The 20426-nt window shown below is 38.7% G+C and overlaps 1 protein-coding gene across 2 annotated transcripts in view; it reads left to right on the forward strand.

The window, feature by feature from the left end:
* The window catches only part of LOC129729310 (protein similar), a 221752-nt gene that overhangs the window by 102558 nt on the left and 98768 nt on the right, over nt 1-20426 (forward strand). For both annotated transcript variants that reach the window (XM_055687839.1, XM_055687920.1), the window contains one exon: nt 6982-7123. In XM_055687839.1, coding sequence (XP_055543814.1) covers nt 6982-7123 — 142 coding nt within the window. The remainder of the gene's footprint in view (nt 1-6981; nt 7124-20426) is intronic.

A 20426-nucleotide genomic window follows, 5' to 3' on the forward strand; every position in this document is an offset into this window, starting at 1 on the left:
CTAATGGGTAGTCATCAACTGCCCGCTGTGATATCCTCTATATCAGTGGCAAAAAATGACAGAACCTTTCCGTCCCAATAGATCAACTGATGTTTGCTTCCATGAGCTAAGATTATCTTCACGCAAAAGTTGGACTGTGCGTAACCACATCAAATCGTGTTGCTCATAACGCATTTGGTGCTCTATCAAATGTTCAATATATCGGACGGCTCAAAATCAGAGCACTTTTGAAGTATCAACCGGTGCTAGTATTGCCATGATGATTTGTACTGGTATTGGTGATATTTCTCAGCATGCTGCTATCGTTAAATCAGTGCAAGCAGTAATCAATACTGATGATCTTGGTACTGACTAGGTTAATGCAAATATGAACTGATCGATTCACTATCATGAATCCGGTCATTCAAAAACATCATCGAATCAATAACAATTAAAAAAACATTGGATTTGTTTGAAACATTTTGCATTTGACGACGACTCTGGTTTTATTCATATGTATTCGGTTCCACGTTACTGGCACCAGCGTCAGTAAACTCTGTTGCAACGAGGCTCGCTATTGGCTGTTTCGGTTGCTGACGGTGACCGAAACACTACGATCGTGTGTGTATTATAATAGGGTTGATATTTGTTGACACTCTTGAGGGAGAGTGAAAAAAAAGCATCCATAAACGTTATTTTTTTACAATCCTTTCAAAGTTCTCCCTTCCCGCTTTTTGCATGGAAGTGAACTGTCAAAACACCTCATTATATTCCATGCGATGGAAGCAAGACAACAAAATCAGTTTATCAGTTAACGGAGATTGTCAAGGCATCGGTTAGTGTCAGTGAAAAAGTGTTTCGGTGAGGTTCATGTTGGTTGAGTAGACTGTTTGTTTTTCTTTTTCGCTTTGAAGTGAAGATCATTTGGTTGGATTTGTCGTCAAATTTTATTCCGTAACCGTGAACGATGCGCGCGATCTATTTCATCTAAGTATAACAGCACGTTACTAGGACGAAAATCTAGTGTATCTGAAAGAGTGCTGCGATCATTGGAAGTGAAAATTGAAAATGATTGGCTGTAATTTTCGAAGAATTTTGCTGGGGAAAATGACTTTTATTAGCACTGATTATAAGCATTCTGATTTCGATCTCTTTCAGGGTGTCTCTGTCAATGTATTCATTGCGCAACTGTTGTGTTATCCTTTTGACACATTCGTTGTGCAAAACCAGAGCATTTAATGTGCGATTTGAGAGGACACATCGGTTGATGTAAGCTTGAACTTTTGCGTGTAGCGACCAAACAAACCGTGTTAACTGTAAAAATATTTCTATCAATAACTAGTTGAACGTTCCCGGCGATGCTCGGGATCAAAGGTTTTTAATTTAAGAATTATCTACTATATAAAAAAGGAATTCCGTAACGCTTGATCTTATTGATGTTATTGCCTCCGTCTCAGTGGTGTACAGTCACCACCATCATTTTAAATCATTCTAAATCAAAAAAATAAGCGGTGATATGTGGGGTTTTTTACATGAAAATGTTTGTTAACGTTCAGGAAAGATATTTGGGGAAAAATCAAAAGTATTTGGTTACTAAAACTTGAGATTTTATTCACAAAACTACGTAAAACAAGCCAAAATATGACTTTTTATGCTGAATTTGCCTCTAAATCAAAATTTAAAGCGATGACATGTGATTTTTCTTACATTAAAATGTTTTTTAACGTTCAGGTAAGACATTTGAAGAAAAATAACAAGTATCTGATTACTAAAACTTGAGATTTTATTCACAAAACTATGTGAAACATGCAAAAATATGACTTTTTATGCTGAATCTGCCTCTAAATCAAAATTTAAAGCGATGACATGCGATTTTTTTACATTAAAATGTTTGCAAACGTTCAGGAAAGAAATTTGAAGAAAAGGAACAAGTATCTGTTACTACAACTTGAGATATAATTCACAAAACTACGTAAAACTTGCAAAATTATGACTTTTCATGTTGAATTTGCCTCTAAATCTAATTTCATAGCGATGACATGTGATTTTTTTTCATTAAACTGTTTGTTAACGTTCAGGAAAGACATGTGAGAAAAAATAATTAGTATCTGATCACTAAAACTTGAGATATTGTTGACAAAACTACGTGAAACATGCAAATTTATGACTTTTTATGCTAAATTTGCCTCTAAATCGAAATTCAAAGCGATGACATGTGATTCTTTTTTGATTAAAATGTTTGTTAACTTTTAGGAAAGACATTTGAGGAAAAATTAAAAGTATATGATTACTAAAACTTCAGATATTATTTACAAAACTATGCGAAACATGCAAATTTATTACTTTTTATGCTGAATTTGTCTCTAAATCTAAATTTATAGCGATGATATGTGATTCTTTTTTCATTAAAATGTTTGTTTATGTTAAAATATAAAATGAATGTTTGAAGATGATTTTTTGTATACAGCACAACAATATCGCACGCTAGCCTGCTAATAGCGCTCTCGATCAACCAGATTAGTTGAGAAAATTTGTTTTCGATATTGTTTTTAGCACATTTTGCATGTTGTAGCATAAGTACAACGATACACCGTGCCCCAAAGCTGAGCCGAAAAAAATTCCAGTTCGAAAAAATTCTCGACCTGATCGAGGATCAAACCCGATATCACAACCGTGTAGGAGCCAATCGACATCGCTCACCACAGAGCCACGAGGACCACATACAGCATACAGAATACAGAAAATCACCTGAAAATATTTTTTTTGAATTTATACGTTTTATACGTATACATGTGAAATTTTGACTTTTTATGCACAATTCGCCTCTGAATCAAAATTCAATGATTTGTGTTTTTTTTTTTCAATAAAATGTTCGTTGTTCTTTCAACATCTACATTTTTTTTTGCAGAATAATCCATGTCTCGAGCATAAACATGTTACTTTTCTGATGTTTTCGTAGTTTTGTGAATAGTTACATATCACGGCATCCGATTTACTTTTGTACTTTTGAATTTGAATTTGATTTTATTAGAGAGCTTTTAACCAGACGGTCATTCAGCTCTTTACCTTACTGTTTTCCTTTTTTTACGTTAATCCAAACTAGAACTCTTGGGACATTTAGCTGGAGGAAAGGCCACGATTCATTGGTTTGAATATCGATTAAGAGGCAGCTTAAGCATTAAAAACATTTTATTTTCTTATTTTCTACGAAGTTTTGTGGATTAAAAAATGACGACTTCCGGTTTCAGGAAAATAACCTAAAGTGATATTTGGTCAACAATTTCAATACTTCCGAAAGTGGAGCTCCATACGTCATTTTATAGCGATGACACGTGTTTTTTTTATTAAAATGTTTGTTAACGTTCAGAAAAGACATTTGAAGAAAAATTACAAATATCTGATTACTAAATTTGATATATTATCCACAAAACTACGTGAAACATGCAAATTCATGACTTCTAAAGTGATATTTGGCCAACTATTTCAATACTTTCTAAAGTGAAAATCCATACGTCATTTTGAAATCCAAAATGGTGACTTCCAGTTTCTGTAAATCAGCCCAAAATCACAAAAAAAAAAACAATCCAATATGGGTATTTCCGTTCTGTGCGTTCTCAGAATATTGAAATACTTAAAGTGAGGATGGAAGTATAAGATGTGAATTATATTTTTGAAGTGAGTTGAGCTAATGCAGCAATGAAATATAAAAAAATCTATCTTCGAAACCTTTGATCCCGAGCATCGCCGGGAACGTTCAACTAGTTTTTTATAATTCATTACTGCTTTAGCACAACTTACTTAAAATATATTTCACATCTTATACGTTCATCATCACTTTAAATACTTCAATATTTTAAGAACAGAACACACATAAACTGGAAGTCGCCATATCGGATTTGCAAACGACGTATGGAGTTCCACTTTCGGAATTATTGAAATGGTTGGCCAAATACCACTTTAGGTTATTTTTCTGAAGCCGGAAGCCGCCGTTTTGGAAAATGTTGTGTGGAGTCATCCCAGTTTCGAATATACCTATACTGGGTGATATTCGGGCTATTTGACAACCTCTTTTTAGAAAATTAAAGTAACTAAGAAGAATTGAGCATGACCATTCATGCTTATTTCTCCTCTTTAATGAAATCTAAAGAGATGCTTGTGATTTTTTTCAAAATGAAAATGGTTGTTAGTGTCCAAGGAACACGTCTGAGAAAAAGTGAAGGTTTTCTGATAATTAACAATTGTGGTTTAATCGACAAAACTATGTAAAAATAAAAAATGACTTTCAATGCTTAAGTCGCCTCTTTAATCTATGTTCAAACCAATGAAATGGGACCTTTCCTCCAGCTAAATGTTCCAAGATCTAGTTTGGGTAAAGGTAAAAAAGAAAATCAAATCCCGTAATGTGTTACTATTCACAAATCTACGAATACATCAGAAATGTAAATTTTTTATACTCGACTCGCACTGATTCAAAACATGGATTTTTCTGCAAAAAATATTTGGAAATGGTAAAGAAACAACGAACATTTTATTGAAAGAAAAATCACATGTCATCGTTTTGAATTTTTATTTAGATGCGATTTGAGCTTATGCTTAAAAAGTCAAAGCTTTGCATGTATAATATGTTTTTCAAAAAAAATCAAAGAAAGTATTTTGAGATGTTTCTTTGTATGCAGAAAATCATCTTCGAAAATGTTTCGAATATGCGTAGTTTTTTGAGTAATATGTCAACTTTTAGCAATAAGATACGTGTTATTTTTCTCAAATGTCTTTCCTGAACATTAACTAACATTTTATTGGAAAACAATCACATATCATAGCTTTGAATTTTGATTTGCAGACAAATTGAGCCTAAATATTCATGATTTTGCACGTTTTACTTAGTTTTGTGAATAATATCAACATTTTCAGTAATCAGATACCTATTATTTCTTCTCAAATGTCATTCCTGAACATAAACGAACATTTCATTGAAAAAAATCACATGTCATCGCTTTGAATTATGATTTAGAGACGAATTAACCATAAAAATCTTGGTTTTGCATTTTTCACGTAGTTTTGTGATTATTATTTCGAGTTTTTGTAATCAAATACCTGTTATTTTTACTCGAATGTCTTTCTTGAACATCAACGAACTTTTTAATGAAATTTTTTGATTTGGAGACGAATTGAGTATAAAAAGTCATAATTTTACATGTCTTACGTAGTTTTGTGAATAATATTTCAAGTTTTAGTAATAAGCTATTAATTATTTTTCCTCGAATGTCTTTCCTGAACATTAACAAACATTTTAATGAAAAATGGATCTCATGTCATCGCTTTTAATTTTGGTTTAGAGGTGAATTTTGCACAAAAATTCACAAGTTTGCATGTTTTACGTAGTTTTGTGAATAATATCTCAAGTTTTAGTAATCAGATACTATTTTTTTCTCGAATGTCTTTCCTTAACATTACAACCATTTTAATGAATAAAGAATAACATGTCATTGCTTTGAATTTTGATTTAGAGGCAAATTGAGCTTAAAAAGTCATAATTTTGCTTTTTTCTCTTAGTTTTCTGAATAATAGCTCAAATTTTAGTAATCAGCTATCAATTATTCTTCCTCAAATGTCTTTCCTAAACATTAACAAACATTTTAATGAAAAAAGAATCTCATATCATCGCTTCGAATTTTGATTTAGAGGTAAATTCAGTATAAAAAGTCACAATATTTCGCATGTTTTACTTAGTATTGTGAATAATATCTGAAGTTTTAGTAATCAGAGACTAATTATTTTTCCTCGAATGTTTTTCCTGAACGTAACAAACATTTTAATGAAAAAAAATCATATGTCATCGCTTTGAATTTTGATTTAGAGGCAAATTCAGCTTGAAAAGTCATAATTTTGCATGATAATGATTACTGTACACCACAGAGACGGAGGGAATAATATCAATAGGATCAAGCGTAACGGAATTCCATTTTTATATAGTAGATATGCACAACTTTATCAGTAATATGCCCAGAAAATACTCTCTCGCAAGTTAGTTTTCCCGTTAGAATAAATAATTTCTAGAGCCAAAACGGTTTGTATGATCGGTATAATGTCTTCGGCAAAGTTGTCGAAGGGGGCCTTCCACATTCCACGAGGAAACTAGAGATGGCCGGGTTTCGGGTCGGGTTAGGGTTTTGTGAAAAAATATTTTCGGGTTCGGGTTTAAAAATGTCGGGTTCAAATCGGGTTTGGGTATGAAAACCCGAAACCCGATTATAAAATATATGAAATCTCGAGTTCGTGTCGGGTTCGGGTTTCACAATTTCGGGTTCGGGTTCCAAAGAAATAAAATTTTCGGGTTCGGGTCGGGTTCGGGTTTGAACGAAAAAAAAAGTTTCGGGTTCGGGTTGGGTTTCGACCGAAAAAAAAATTCGGTTCGGGTCGGGTACGGGTTTTAAAAACATCAAACCCGACCATCTCTAGAAGAAACCTTGAGGGGGGGATGTAATGTCCATTCAATTTTTTTAGAATTCATGTGGACAGTTGTCCACGGAGGAGGAGGGGGGGGGGGGTCGAAATCGTTAAAAATCTGTCCACGTGGAATGTGGATGGCCCCTAATTTATTTGAAATCTATTTAATGTAATATCAAGAGTGTACGCGATACTCAAAGATACAATAACACAATAACAATTTATTTTCACATGATCCTCCCCCTACTGCGGGGAGGGTGTTGAATTCTTGGCCAGTACCGGTCAAAACATAACAATCTCGCTTGAGCTATGAAACAGAATCATCGCATCATAGAAACGACCGAAACGTCGGACAATTGAACTATTTCCCATAATTTATTTTGAGCCTCAATCCGTGGGATTCAACTTATAATACGTAAGAAATAATTACAGATCAAATCGATTTGCAAGAAAGCCATTCATAAGGGAGACTAGAAAATTTTGTCCATTAGACGCAACTCTTTTAAATACTACTCGATAACTTACTAATCATCTACTATCTCTCACTCTTTTCAGTGATCAGCAAAGGCCAAAGCGAAACAGCTCGGTACCGGTTTCTAGCCCGTACCGGCGGTTACGCTTGGGTTGTGACGCAAGCGACGCTTATTTACGATAAGCAAAAGCCGCACAGCATCGTTTGCGTCAACCACGTCATCAGGTAAGTGCAAGAATGTTCCATTTGCATACCAGCTGATACGTTCGTCATACTCCCTGCGTTCCGTAATCGGAAAGTGGGAGAGGATGGTTCGCTGTCTATATCTGTCAAGTATTGCTCTGTCTCTGATTTACGCGGGAACAACTGCACCAACATGGGTGGGAGCTTGGGCACCAGTCGTGCGTGTTAGTGTGGTTTTGAGTTATTTCGAACTGACATGCTGTGCCCGTCGATATCCTCCATATGGCGAACAGCATGTGCTCTGCGTGATACACAGGTGACAGTACTATTTTTGTGCGCGAAGCTACTCATAGTCGCCTGTGGTTAACCCAAACAAACCAAAACTCTCAACTTAGAACATCAACGAACGGAAAAATACAGCAGATCATGCACGTGATATTCGTTTATTCAACTACTAGCAAAATAAACACGAGAAAATTTGAAATAACCATAAACATAACCGGAAAGCCACCCACTGTTTTTTTTTTTGGATTTCCATTTTCCCCAGAACTTCAAGCATGTGTTTGTTAATTGACTGAAAATTAATTATATTTTCTTCGGTTCCTTGTCGCCGTGCTATCGAGTCCTGGAAAATATGTTGCGTGTGGCAACTAGTCGGTTGAAATGGGTCGCCCAGTATTTGACCCCCTGTCGTAAAAAGGATTGCGTGGCATAATTATGCATTTTAGTCGTACGACCTTAATTAAATTTTCAATGCACATCGTTTGAAAATGTACTACTAATATGTCGTACGGGAAAACACAACCGACACCCATTTATTCATGACAATATTCTTCGGGTCGGTGAACCATGGCATCCAGGAACGTGGAAGTAAATCACACAAGATACCAGATCGGTATGACATACAATAGCCACAATTATCTCTAAGCTCCGGAACGAATGTCGAGAGCTTTCAGAAACTGGTACGATAGCAACAACTGCGGCAACTTGTCCCGTTCATTACGAAGCAGATTCTGCACACAAAATAAAATGGTACTTCGACCTTTTTATTGTACTCCCGGTGTCCCGCCGCTGGAAATAGCTGCAATCCGACTAAAGAACCGTAACAAATCACCACTAGCGAGGGAACAGAACTACCGTACTGCCATTTCGTTGTACGGTTTCTTGCTGTAAGTTCAAAAAAAAAAAAGAATTGCCATTTATTCAGTTTCACATTATTTTATGTCCGACTTTATACTTTCCGAATACACCCGAAACTGATGGGTACTTCCGAGTTGAATATTTTGTTTTATCAAATTTGCGTTTTCACTAGCTATGTTAGCAAACTCAGAAAAACTAATACCTTCAAAGCTCGTGAGTTTTTGGTTAGAAAACTTTGAACTATTTCAATCTTGCCGACTTTGGGTGCACCTACGAAATCTGAGCAGATTTGGTTGACTTGCGTCGGGGAGAAAATTCGCGACTTTTATTATACATATTCCACTTCGTCGGCTAACTGAGCGCTGCTCCAAATTGCATTAGCCAGTAACGAGGAGAATGAACTGGATTTCAATTTAGCAGCTGCATTTGTTCGCGATTTGTCTTCACACTTTGTTCTGTCTCTTTCACACTTTGTTCTGTCAGCGAAATGCCCGAGGTGCAGCATTGCGGAATAGAGACAAAGTTTACTGTTTAATGATGCCAAATCGCTCACTTCCAATGTGATTGAAAATTTTCCTTAAAGTTACGTTTTGGTGTTTTGGATTCAATTTCAGCCCCGATTTTAGGGATACCATCATTTTTTTATGTCCTGAGCGGGGGCCTAGTGTGGTTGGTAACGTCTCCGTCAACCACGCTCGACGCCTGGGTTCGAATCCCACCGCCGACATAGGTGTCGATGGTTGTGAGGTGGCGTGATCCACTCACAACCAACCCAACTGGTCTAGATTCAATCCTAGCCGACACCGGGAGATTTTCTGAGGCGAAAAATCTCTGGGATCACGCCTTCCATCGCATGAGGAAGTAAAGCCGTTGGCGCCGGTCCGTTAATAAACGGGTCGTGAGTTAGGGTCCTGGGTGTGGAGTCGCCTCCCTGGGCGTCGGTGATTGGCCACAACAGTGGCGGAACTAGACCGACGGAAAATAAACGAGAATAAAAAAAAAAAATTTTTTATGTCCAACTACCTGCAACGAGACAACGGTCTGCTGAAAGGAATAAAGCCAAACACGTTTGGGGAAGGACTATGCGTCCAATTTGAAAGGAGGAGTTCTTTGTGCCATTTCTTATCTCTATTGCCACCCATCATCGTCATCATCGTTATCGATGCGGTGGGAGAGAAGATTTACGATTATTTGGATACATTTTGAAAACGATTGCTCTGCACTAGTGTTTGCTAGTTGCATTTTCTATACGGTCAGTGCAGACCGTTTTTGACCTCAATCGGCGCACACTGATCGGAGTATATATGGTCTGATAGACCATAGGGCTCCCCATTGGAAGAAAGTTATGCTGTCCGGTTTACTGTGCATTTCTTTCTAACGATCGTTCCGCAATAAACGGGGTAGGATTCGGTGCGTGTTACAGCTTAATGGTTAGTTATTTTTATCGCTTTTTATTTAAAGCTTGACCGCTGTGGAAATATTGCTGTTTGCAAAAAAACGAAAATGAATTAAGGATTTTCGTTGGCCGGAATTACGATGCGCTCTTCTATCATTTTATTATTTTGACATTTTGTCATTACATCATTTTATTATTTTTTCATCCTAACATTCAATAACACTGGCCCACACAGGTTTTTTCCTAGAGCTCAAACTGGAAAACTATGAAAGATTATAGCTTTCCAAGCATTTTTGTGAATTCTGGTACCCCTAGCGCGCGTGGAAGTGTTCATAGGCCAGTTTGAGCTCTAAGGCAAAAGCTGTATTCGTTTTTGTCGACCAGTGTAATTCAATTATTTTGCTATTTTTTTTTAAAAGTACTCTACTATTATTATTTTTTATTAGTTCACCATTATTTTGTCATCATCCCATCGACATATATCATCAGAACTTAATCATATTTTTCTATCGTCATCATAATTGTGGCACAACTTCAAAATTAATTTATCATTTCTTATTATCGTTTTGTATTATTTCCATTTCAAATGCCATTCTCCCTAGTAAGATTCTCGTTTTGATTAGTTTGAATACATGGATGTTTGCCGCAAAATTATAAGTTATACGAAAGCTCAAGATATACATCATATGTCGAACCAGGTCGCTTAAGGTTGCGAAAAAAAAGGATTTTGCGACAGCTGTCTGCTTGTCACAATAAAATACGTCTTTCTTTAGCACAATGGATCCCTCATGATTGAATGACTAGAACAAGAAGCATTTTTTTACATACATTGTAAGGGAATTGCAAACAAAAACTGAAAACAATGTTAGAAATATCGCTCGGAATGTCTTGTTATTCGCGATTTATTTTTACTCCTTCCTCACACGGTGTTGTTTTCCCTCCCACCAGCTGTTCGGATGAAAATACTCCGCTAATTCTAAGTTATCGTCTCAAGTTCAGATGATATTGAAAAAGATAGATTTTTATTATTTTTCAGCATCAGCACATAATGGTCTATGATCACAGGAATGAAAATCTGAAAGCGCGGAAAGTCAACTGATGGGTCATGGTGCTGCGATTAAATCTCTTTAAACACGGTCTTCTGCTTCCTTTTTTTAACCAAATCAGTTTTCGTAGTGATGGCACAGCTTTTCGGTGGAAGAAACGCAAAACGTAGCCTGAAAACAAGTGGAAAATTTTTGTTTTTCCCTGATCGCGCGATATCACACGCGTAATGTGGGTGTCGGAAAATCTCATCATCAGAAGTCGCTAGTGAAATCCGGGAAGAAATGTGTTTTCGCTAAGCGGCCCGAGCCGGTTCCGACGCTGGCTCTCGCTTCGGTCGGATTGTGGTTTGTTTATCACACTTGTTTTTATCGTCTCGAGTTGTCATTAAGCCGGGACCTCGAACCCAAATTCCGAATGCGCATAATTCGGTTATACTGGTAAAATGAATGTTTTACATTGCGATGAAGCGACAAATCTGGGCGCAGCATCTCGTTATTGCAGTACAGACTTAGCCCGATTTAGACAACCAACAATTTCGCACAGTAACTGCTGATATTTTTTATTTAGGAATACGGTCATGGTAATGAGTGTTTATTTCTACTTGCTGGGCTCGCAATTTGTAAGGGATGTACGGTCAATTCAACTTACTGTTACTTAAAACAGATCATGCGTGTAGAACAATTTTTTTATCTTTTGCACGTGCCTTCATAGGGTGCTATTGGGAAAAATAAGAGTATTTTTTGCTTTGTGGCAACATCTTACCATTCTGGGTCAGCATCAGGGTCGTGAACTTGAACCAATAGTTCTGGTGAAAATGTAATCGAACATTTTACCAAATTTGAATTATTTTTCTAAAAGCGCTGGATGCTCTATATTGTCTCATTTTATAAATATTTTTATTTATTTATTTCAACTTTACAAAAAATCGGATGCGAATGTCTCCCGCGAGTAGCGCGTGTGTCTGGCAAGGAATGAAAGTGATAATAACAAAAAATGCTATAATAAATCGAATTACTGCTGCGCCTTTCTCAGAAATACTTCAGCAGCAGATGAATTTTGTTTTCAGCAGCATCTTAACGTGCAGTCATGGTGAAAATTAGATTGCAATGCACGCACTCATGAACACATTCGAAACAATTTTGCTACTTTTGCTGAACACAACAGCGGTATCCTACAAAACGCAGCTTCGAGATTATAAAAAGACCGTGGTGGGTGTCGTTGTTTCAATTTCACTGCTGCTGACAATCAGTGGGTATGTCCACTATCACTTGAGCTTTCAACCGAAATACACACATAGAGATGGAAAATTTCCATATATCAGCAGCCAGTGAAATTTAAACTCTATTACGAGTACCAGTTGAACTTGACCTGGTGTTTAAATTGATTGTCACACATCTTTCGGTCAGTTGCTACTACTGCTAAACGAGAACGTTTTAATGTTGAAATATTGTTATTGTCTTCACGCTTTTTCGATATCGTGCACAGATGTGACGTGAGCTCTTCTCGAGCATCATACATATAAAAGAAAAAAAATGTTGCGGTGGAAGATGCTCAATGGTAATTTTAATTCCGCTTAAATACAACTGAGCAAACAAAAGACACCGTTCAGTCTTATCAGGTCGCGCAATTTACCGAGCACACGGTGCCTTATGAACCCTTCCACAGCTTGCGATTGCTCTGCCCCATTCTGGATGATGCCGCCGGCGAATGGGTTGCGCGCACGAGCGGGGCATATCAGCATAATAAACAACAATTTGATAGTGGTGCTGCTACGAAGTGTGCGAGATCGGCCGCGTATACCGGTTCTATGTTTATTTTGAAAATACAAAAAAAAATCGATTGGCCGCAGCAGTTTGTTGTTTCCTCTATCTGATGAGAACTAGCGATTAAAGTTGTATAATGATTATGTAACGTAGTTCGTTCCTTGAGTAAGAAAAATCCAGTCAAATTTAGTTATTATCCAATCAATGGATTAGTATAAAATAAGGGAAGAATGATGTAATACTTTTTCTCAGCAAACATTGAACGGTTGCCTTTTAATTTGCACTCCAAGTGCAAATTAAATACACAAGAGAAAATGCAAGAAATCATTCATATTTTTTTTATATTTTCACTCCTGTCGCTTCTTTTTCGTTTTTCACTGTTTCTACTGTTATTACAATACTTATTTACTCTTACTTTTTAAAATTAACACAAAGATTTCTGCAACCAATTACTCATGAGAGTAGTCCCACAAGTTATTTGCCTTGACGCCAAAAATTTAGAAAGCTATATATTCATTTTACAATGTCGTCTTCGTACTCTTTTACTAAAAACCCTATACTCTTTATATATTTATAATTCCAAACTGCACTATACATACTTACTTATTTACTAACTTCCTTTTCTGGTGCAACTTCCCTCAGAATTTCATCTGCGTCACAATATTGCGCCAACTTACTCCATGTCAGCTTGTCTTTTTTGAGCTTCCTACACTACCAAGATCTTGCTCCACTTAGTTCAAATACATAGCTCGTTGCACGCCTCTCCGTCGTGTTCAACACCGGGATTGTTGTCCGGCATCCTTACAACATGTCCTTCCCTTTGTACCCTTCCAGCTATTGCGACATGCTAGATATTGTGCTCGCCGCAGATTCGCCATCCTCACATACTCCGCTGAAGATGGTAGAGGACTACCGGTCTTATAAGCGTCTTGTAGTGCACTTGGTACGGTGGCGAAGTTTACCAGACCTCAAGGTCTTATGGAGTCCGTAGAAGAGCCTACTTACAGATACGATACGTCCGCGGACTTCACTACTGTGGTTGTTATCTGACGTTACCAATGATCCGAGGTATACAAATTTGTCAACCACCTCGAACTCATCTCCGTCGATTACTACGCTACTGCTTATACGGGCCTCATCGCACACGATTCCCCCTGCTTTTTTTTATTCTCGCTTATTTTCCGTCGGTCTAGTTCCGCCACTGTTGTGGCCAATCACCGACGCCCAGGGAGGCGACTCCACACCCAGGATCCTAACTCACGACCCGTTTATTAACGAACCGGCGCTAACGTCTTTACTTCCTCATGCGATGGAAGGCGTGATCCCAGAGATTTTTCGCCTCAGAAAATCTCCCGGTGTCGGCTAGGATTGAATCTAGACCAGTTGGGTTGGTTGTGAGTGGATCACGCCACCTCACAACCATCGACACCTATGTCGGCGGTGGGAATCGAACCCAGGCGTCGAGCGTGGTTGGTGGAGACGTTACCAACCACACTAGGCCCCTGCTCTTGATTCCCCCTGCTAGCAGATACTTGGTCTTCAAAGTATTCACCTTCAATCTAACCTTTTCTAATTCACGTTTCAGCTTCGTGTGCTGTTCAGCGACCGTCTGGAACGTCCTTTTGACAAGGTCCACGTCGTCAGCGAAGCAGATGAACTGACTTGATTTATTGAAGATGCTGTCTTGCATGTTAAAGGACATGTTACATTACACCGTCAAGTGCAAAGTTGACCAGAAGGCAGAAAAGACCTTCGTCTTGGTAAATTCCCTTACGTGTTTCAAAAGGGTTTGATAACGCACCCGGAATCATCACACACCACTGTACACCATTCATCGTGGCCTTAATCAGTCTTGTTAGTTTCTAGTCTAGTCTAGTCTAGTCTAGTCTACTCTATCACAGCCAGTACTGGAAAGAATCCTGGAAAATGATATCCATCATTTTTTATATTAAAAAATGATTTCCATACGTTTTTCTTGTAGCGCAATATAATACAATATAATCTAAAAACGGGGACATACCGTACCAACCGATCCGCATGTAAGATTCAAATATGAGTTAGTATATAATTTGTTGGGAGTGATAAAGCTAAGAAATTATACTCCTTTGTTGACCAATCTTCTCGGATGGAACATAGGCATTTCCTCCTTATGTTCGGGTTTCGAAACCAAGGATATAGCGCCTTTACTCGCTTCCTTGATCAGTCTTGTTAGTTTCGTCGGGAAACCATTTCCGTCCATGATTTTCTAAAGTTCTACGCAGTCGATAGTATCGTAAGCGGCCTTAAAATCGATTAATAACTGGGGATTTGATATTCGCGACACTTTTTGAGGATCTACCGCAGCGAGAAGATTTGGTCTTTATTCGATCGCCCATCCACAAAACCTTCCCAAAAACTTCCCACAAACTTTCCTGCTAATCTGGGAGAGCACTTTGTAGACTGCTTGATAGCTTCCTGAACTTCACTTATCGTGGGAGCGGTATGTCCAGATTTTCCAAACAGCGCGAATTCCAAAGGTAGCCCTCGGATTGTTCAGAGCGGTCATGCAGAAATGCCCTGACGACTGTCTCTTCCCGTATAAGTAGAAGTGACAGAGACTGGTATTACTGTCGAAGGCCGGGAAACCATCAGGTGAGTCATCGGCATATAGACCAATCTGTCTGCTAGACACAGCGAGCAAGGTGCTTGAGAGGGTATTCCTCAACAGACTTGTGAGATTCTTCTTCTTCTCTCTGTGCGAACTGTCTCCTGACAGTTCTCAAGATTTAGGGCTAGTGACTAGCGACCTTGTGAGATTCACCGAGAGTGAAGCCGGTCTGTCAAGCTATCCTCTCCGTCACCAAAACAGCCGAGGTAGCACACCATCGTCATTCGCGATTGCGTAATTGTCACGCTAGACGTGAAAAACGCGTTCAATAGCGCCAGCTGGGACTCTATAGCCTACGCGCTTCGGAGTCTCGGAGTGCCGGTGCTGTACCACTGTACCAGATTCTGGAGAGCTACTTCTAGAATCGAGTGCTGGTCTACAACACACATAAGGGTCAGAAATGCGTCACGATTACCGCAGGGGTACCGCAAGGTTCCATCCTGGGTCTGGTACTGTGGAATGCCATGTATGACGGCATGCTGAAGCTTCAGCTCCCAGCGGGAATGGTAATTGTGGGCTTTGCAGACGATATAATTCTCGAAGTCTGCGGAAAGTCAGTCAGCGAGGTCGAGTTGAAAGCCGCGCTATCCATACACGTAGTTGAGGATTGGATGCACTCCAGGAAACTGGAATTAGCGCATCAAAAGGCAGAGATCAACGTAGTGAAAAACCGTATATCGGAACGGAAGGCGGCGAATAATGCCGGTGGATGCACTATCGCCTCATACCGATCTTCGAAGCTCTTGGGAGTAATGGTCGACGACAAGCTTACGTTTGGGAGCCACGTCGACTGTGCCTGCAAGAAAGCTTCCACAACTATAGCGGCATTATCGCGCATGATGTCAAATAGCTCGGCAGTATTTAGCAGCAGGCAGAAGCTGCTAGCTAGCTGGCAACGTCCATACTCAGATATAGCGTACCCGTGTGGTCGAAAGCGTTGGGTACTTCCAGTCACCTCGTCAAACGAGGCAATATGCGTCCTGGCTGGCATGATGCCTATCAGCATCATTGTAGAGTGCTTCGACCAACGTGACACAAGAGGTATACGGACCACCAGAAGGTCAACATCGATGGTCAGGTGGCAGCTGAAATGGTCCAATTCTATCAAAGGTAGATGGACGCACCGACTCATTTTGGAGATAACCAGATGGGTCAAGAGGCGCCGTGGGGAAGTTAACTTTCACCTGACGCAGATACTGTCAGGTCATGGCTGCTTTGGGCAGCTTAAGTTGCTCCAGATCATGGCGAGCGACGCTGCGAATATTGTTGACAACCGAAAGCCTTTGGAGCATTTTGACCATCTGGAGATAGCGGTCAGAATCAATAGGTTCGGCCGACGATACTTTCTGAGAAGAGCCTTCCTAAATGTTCTGTTTATCGTGATCTCCAGGTGTACCGATATAAGAGGGTTGCTGGAAGCAGACACTACGTATGGCCATGTTTTTGGAGGTTACGAAGTCAATGGGTGGAAAGCCGTTTTCGTTCGTGAGCCGGTGTGCGCTGAACTTCCCAATAAACGGTCTAAAATCCTCCTGGCCGACCTGAGCATTAAGTTCTTCGATAACGATTTTGACGTCATGTCTTGAGCAGATATCGTATGCACGCCCTAGCTGCGTATTAAAAGCGTCCTTATCTTCACCTCAACTGACTAGAGAGCTGTGCACATTAATGATGCTAATGTTGAAGAGGCGGCCTCTAATCCTCAACTTGCACATTCTGATGTTCGTTGGGCACCACCCAATCACGGGCTTCTGAATTTTGCCCATCACAATGAAAGCTGGGCCCAGTTCGTATATGATGTCGCAGCTCTGATAGACGGAGTACCCATCTCTATGCCTAGATACCGATACTCCCTTCCAGTATACAACAGTTCTATGATCCTGGGGCTTTGCCGATTGTTCTGATCCGTATTTACATTGTTTGCTTCCTGTGCTGATGGTTTTTACGGCTGGCTTGTAAGGCCTGCACCAACCCCCTGTCTCGCCGAAGGACCATCGTGACAGGACTTTCTTTGGATGAAATTCGACAACTCGTTTTTTTCGGTGAGTTTTGTTTTCACCTTTACCTGCGGGTTGATTGCTTAATCCTCAAACTGTGAGACGAGACAAGCGCAAACCAAAGTATTGTTGGATTTGTAGAGCAAACTATTCTGGACCCGTGAAAATGGCGTGAGAGTTCTGTTCTGCCAACACTTCTGTGCTTGTCATCTGTTGTGGTGAGATTCCATGGCAGTTCGTGCAGTCTGCAATATAGTCAGGATATCAGAATAATGTTAGTTCAACTATAAATTTCTTTTAAAATATTTTCCTCGTTCAGAATATAGTAGCTGTTTACTAATACAACCCAGAAAAGGAATCATTTGAATGAGCTTAAAAAAAAACGGAACTGAAGCGGTTAAAATGTTAGTTAGCTGTTCGTGCAAAATAAGGTTTGCAGTTCCCCTAGAAAATAAATATTCAGATTAGAGTGATGAAGTTAAGTTTAATAATGAACGTTCCATTTCTCCAATATTCATTTCACAACTTCAATGTTTGAACATCTAAGAATCTACTATTGTTGCAATTAAAACCAAAAACTTATGTAAAACCAAACATTCTGACAGCGGATCCAATAACTTTCAATCGCGCAACTGTTTGTGTTGAGTTTTCGTGATTACTGGGCATCAACATTACGAAAATCGAAATGTTTTATCCGAACGCATGGTTTTTCCTTCCCCTAGTTAAAGCTTCCAAAGTGCGTTGCTGTTTTCTCTGCCGACCTCCCCATGCACATTCATTCAGTTTTTGTTTTCGATCTCGTGAATCAGTGGCAAGCTTATTTAGCGAAGTCACCCACCCTACCGCAGTTGCTTAGTAGTAACTTTGTTTGGCTTATTCGTATGTTTGTTTGCCTCCATCCTAACCTGAAATGGAGTCAGATTATGGACGAAACTTGATTAGAATGAATGAAACTCAGGATTTCGGGGCGAGGAAGTCGTTTGATTTTCTCATAGTGGCTATTCCAGACCGAAAAGAATGTCAGCCCTTGTCAACATTTATTGGCTACCAGCCGGTGGTGGGTCACTTATGTATCACAGCAGTAGTGTTTGTTCTTGTAGGGGCAAAAATAGGTCAACGTTGTCTTTACAGCAGCTTTGACGAGCAGATTATTAAATCTTAATGGCTATTTATATTTTTATAATGTTATGAAAATCATGTAAACAATAACCGTGGAAATGACCTATATACTTCCAACAGTTTGTGTGAAGTCCCATCATAGAGGGAATCTTTATATGGTTGTATAACAATTTACTAGCCAACACGTACCAAGCTCTGATTTAGATTTTGGAGTCTCGTTTGAAAAAACTAAAATGACTATACTTAATACTTTTTGTATTGAATGTTACCAATGGAATTGAATTATTCTTGTCTCGCATTTACCTATACTTCAATTTATTTTAAGTTCTAATTCCATAAATCGATTCTCTCGATATTATTGACGCCACACTGGCATTATTACTTTTCTGGCTGCTACTCGAAATGTCACAACCGTCCGAAACAATTACCTCTCGAGTCATGAGGTGGCATAATAAATGTTTCAATGCGGTCGCTTTCGGAACCGTTTCATCTCGGTGTTCTGCATGGGAGGCACATGAACGGTTTCGGTATAAGAGAAAAAAAAACAGAAACTGATGATGAGTATGATGGCAGGGGGAGCGGGGGGGTGGGCATGTTCGGTTCTTGTACCACAGCACTCTCATCAGGACGTTAGTTTTCGCTGTTGTATTCATCGTACATACTACTATTGTTGTCTGTTTCCAACTTGTTCGTATCTGTCATTTGACGGTGGCATCCAGAATTATGGCAACCGAGCCGTAAATAAATTAACGAAATACTCAATAATTACCGCCCCAATCAGCGCGCACGCAACAGTTCGTGTGTAGATAGACTTTTTTTGCTCGATACGGCATCGGTCTCAAACCTGGTGTTTTTTGATTACTTTGATCGCAGTCCGAAATGTCATGTAATTTTATGTTCGAGTATTTATGCATACATATTTGTATTTAAAACTGGCAATCCACCAGAATTTCTGTTAATGACTTTATGCTGTATACTAAAATAGTAGCAGATGGTTCGTTTTATAAATTATAGTCTAAATCGAAAGCATTATTTTCATAACTTCAATTTGAAGTTACAAATGAATAGTGTTAACTCATGTATGTTTCAAATTAGTTGGTATGTGTACGATTCTGAAGATAATATACGCACAAGTGTTCCAAACAGTAATCACAACATCCTGCACAATAAAAATCGATATCTCACTGTTATACAATTCTACGATGAAATTTGTATATCAACCAACAATGTGTACTGATCGCCGAACTCGAACAGTTTCCACAGGATTCACAAGAAAACAATTGAAATGATAATGCTAAGTTAGCAACATTGTGGTCAAAAATCTTTTTTCAGTGTCAAGTGATAGACAACCCGATCAGAAAGAAAAAACAGAAATGTAACAGAAGCTGTTAGTTTGTTACGGGGAAAACCTTACAGGCTGTGTTTTCAATTTGATCCCGTTAGGTGTTAAAATAACAGAAATTATAACAGAAATAATTCTACTAGTATCAAACACATATCAAAGTTTGTTACTAATATATCAGTTTTCTAACAAAATCAGATAGTATACAGAACAGTATATTAGCAAACATTGTTAGAAAAATAGGTTTTGATAAAAACGAAAAATTAGTTAGACTTGTTTCAGAACTACTTCATTTCAAGTTTTGTTATTATAACTCATTCAGATTCAATTTTGTTATCAAAATTATATGGAAAAATTCAAAATTGTATTAAAATATGTTATTTGTATCTCGCGTTGATAGAATTTTGTAATGTTTTAGTTATGCTCTTCTGATCGGGAATCGTCGGCATTAGAGATGTTAATGCGAACCAACATCTTATCACGGAATAACGACATAAACCAGTTATCCAATGATTACATTCCGCTAAAAGATCACGAGCATGCCAATGGTTCGCCTGTACACCACCAAGGATTAGTTCATCGTTGATCACTATTTTGGTATGGTACAACTGTAATAACCACCACGAGTATCTAATTTCAGGACTTTGATATACTGGTGTTGCCCTAGAGCTCAAACTGGATTTTTTTACCAGTTCTTGTGAACTTTGGCGCTCCTAGCCGCATCGAAAGAGCCTCAATAGGCCGCAGAATAATTGCTCATCGGGTTCGTTGTTTTTACATTTGCTTACGGGAAAAGCTTATTGAAATCCCAGAAAACTTGACGCACTCCCGAGGCGGCTAGAGACAACAATACTCACAGGAATGGTTGAAAAGCTCTTTTTTCATTTTGAGCTC

Source organism: Wyeomyia smithii, chromosome 1 (genome assembly GCF_029784165.1).
Source record: "Wyeomyia smithii strain HCP4-BCI-WySm-NY-G18 chromosome 1, ASM2978416v1, whole genome shotgun sequence".
Taxonomy (NCBI): Eukaryota; Metazoa; Arthropoda; class Insecta; order Diptera; family Culicidae; genus Wyeomyia; species Wyeomyia smithii.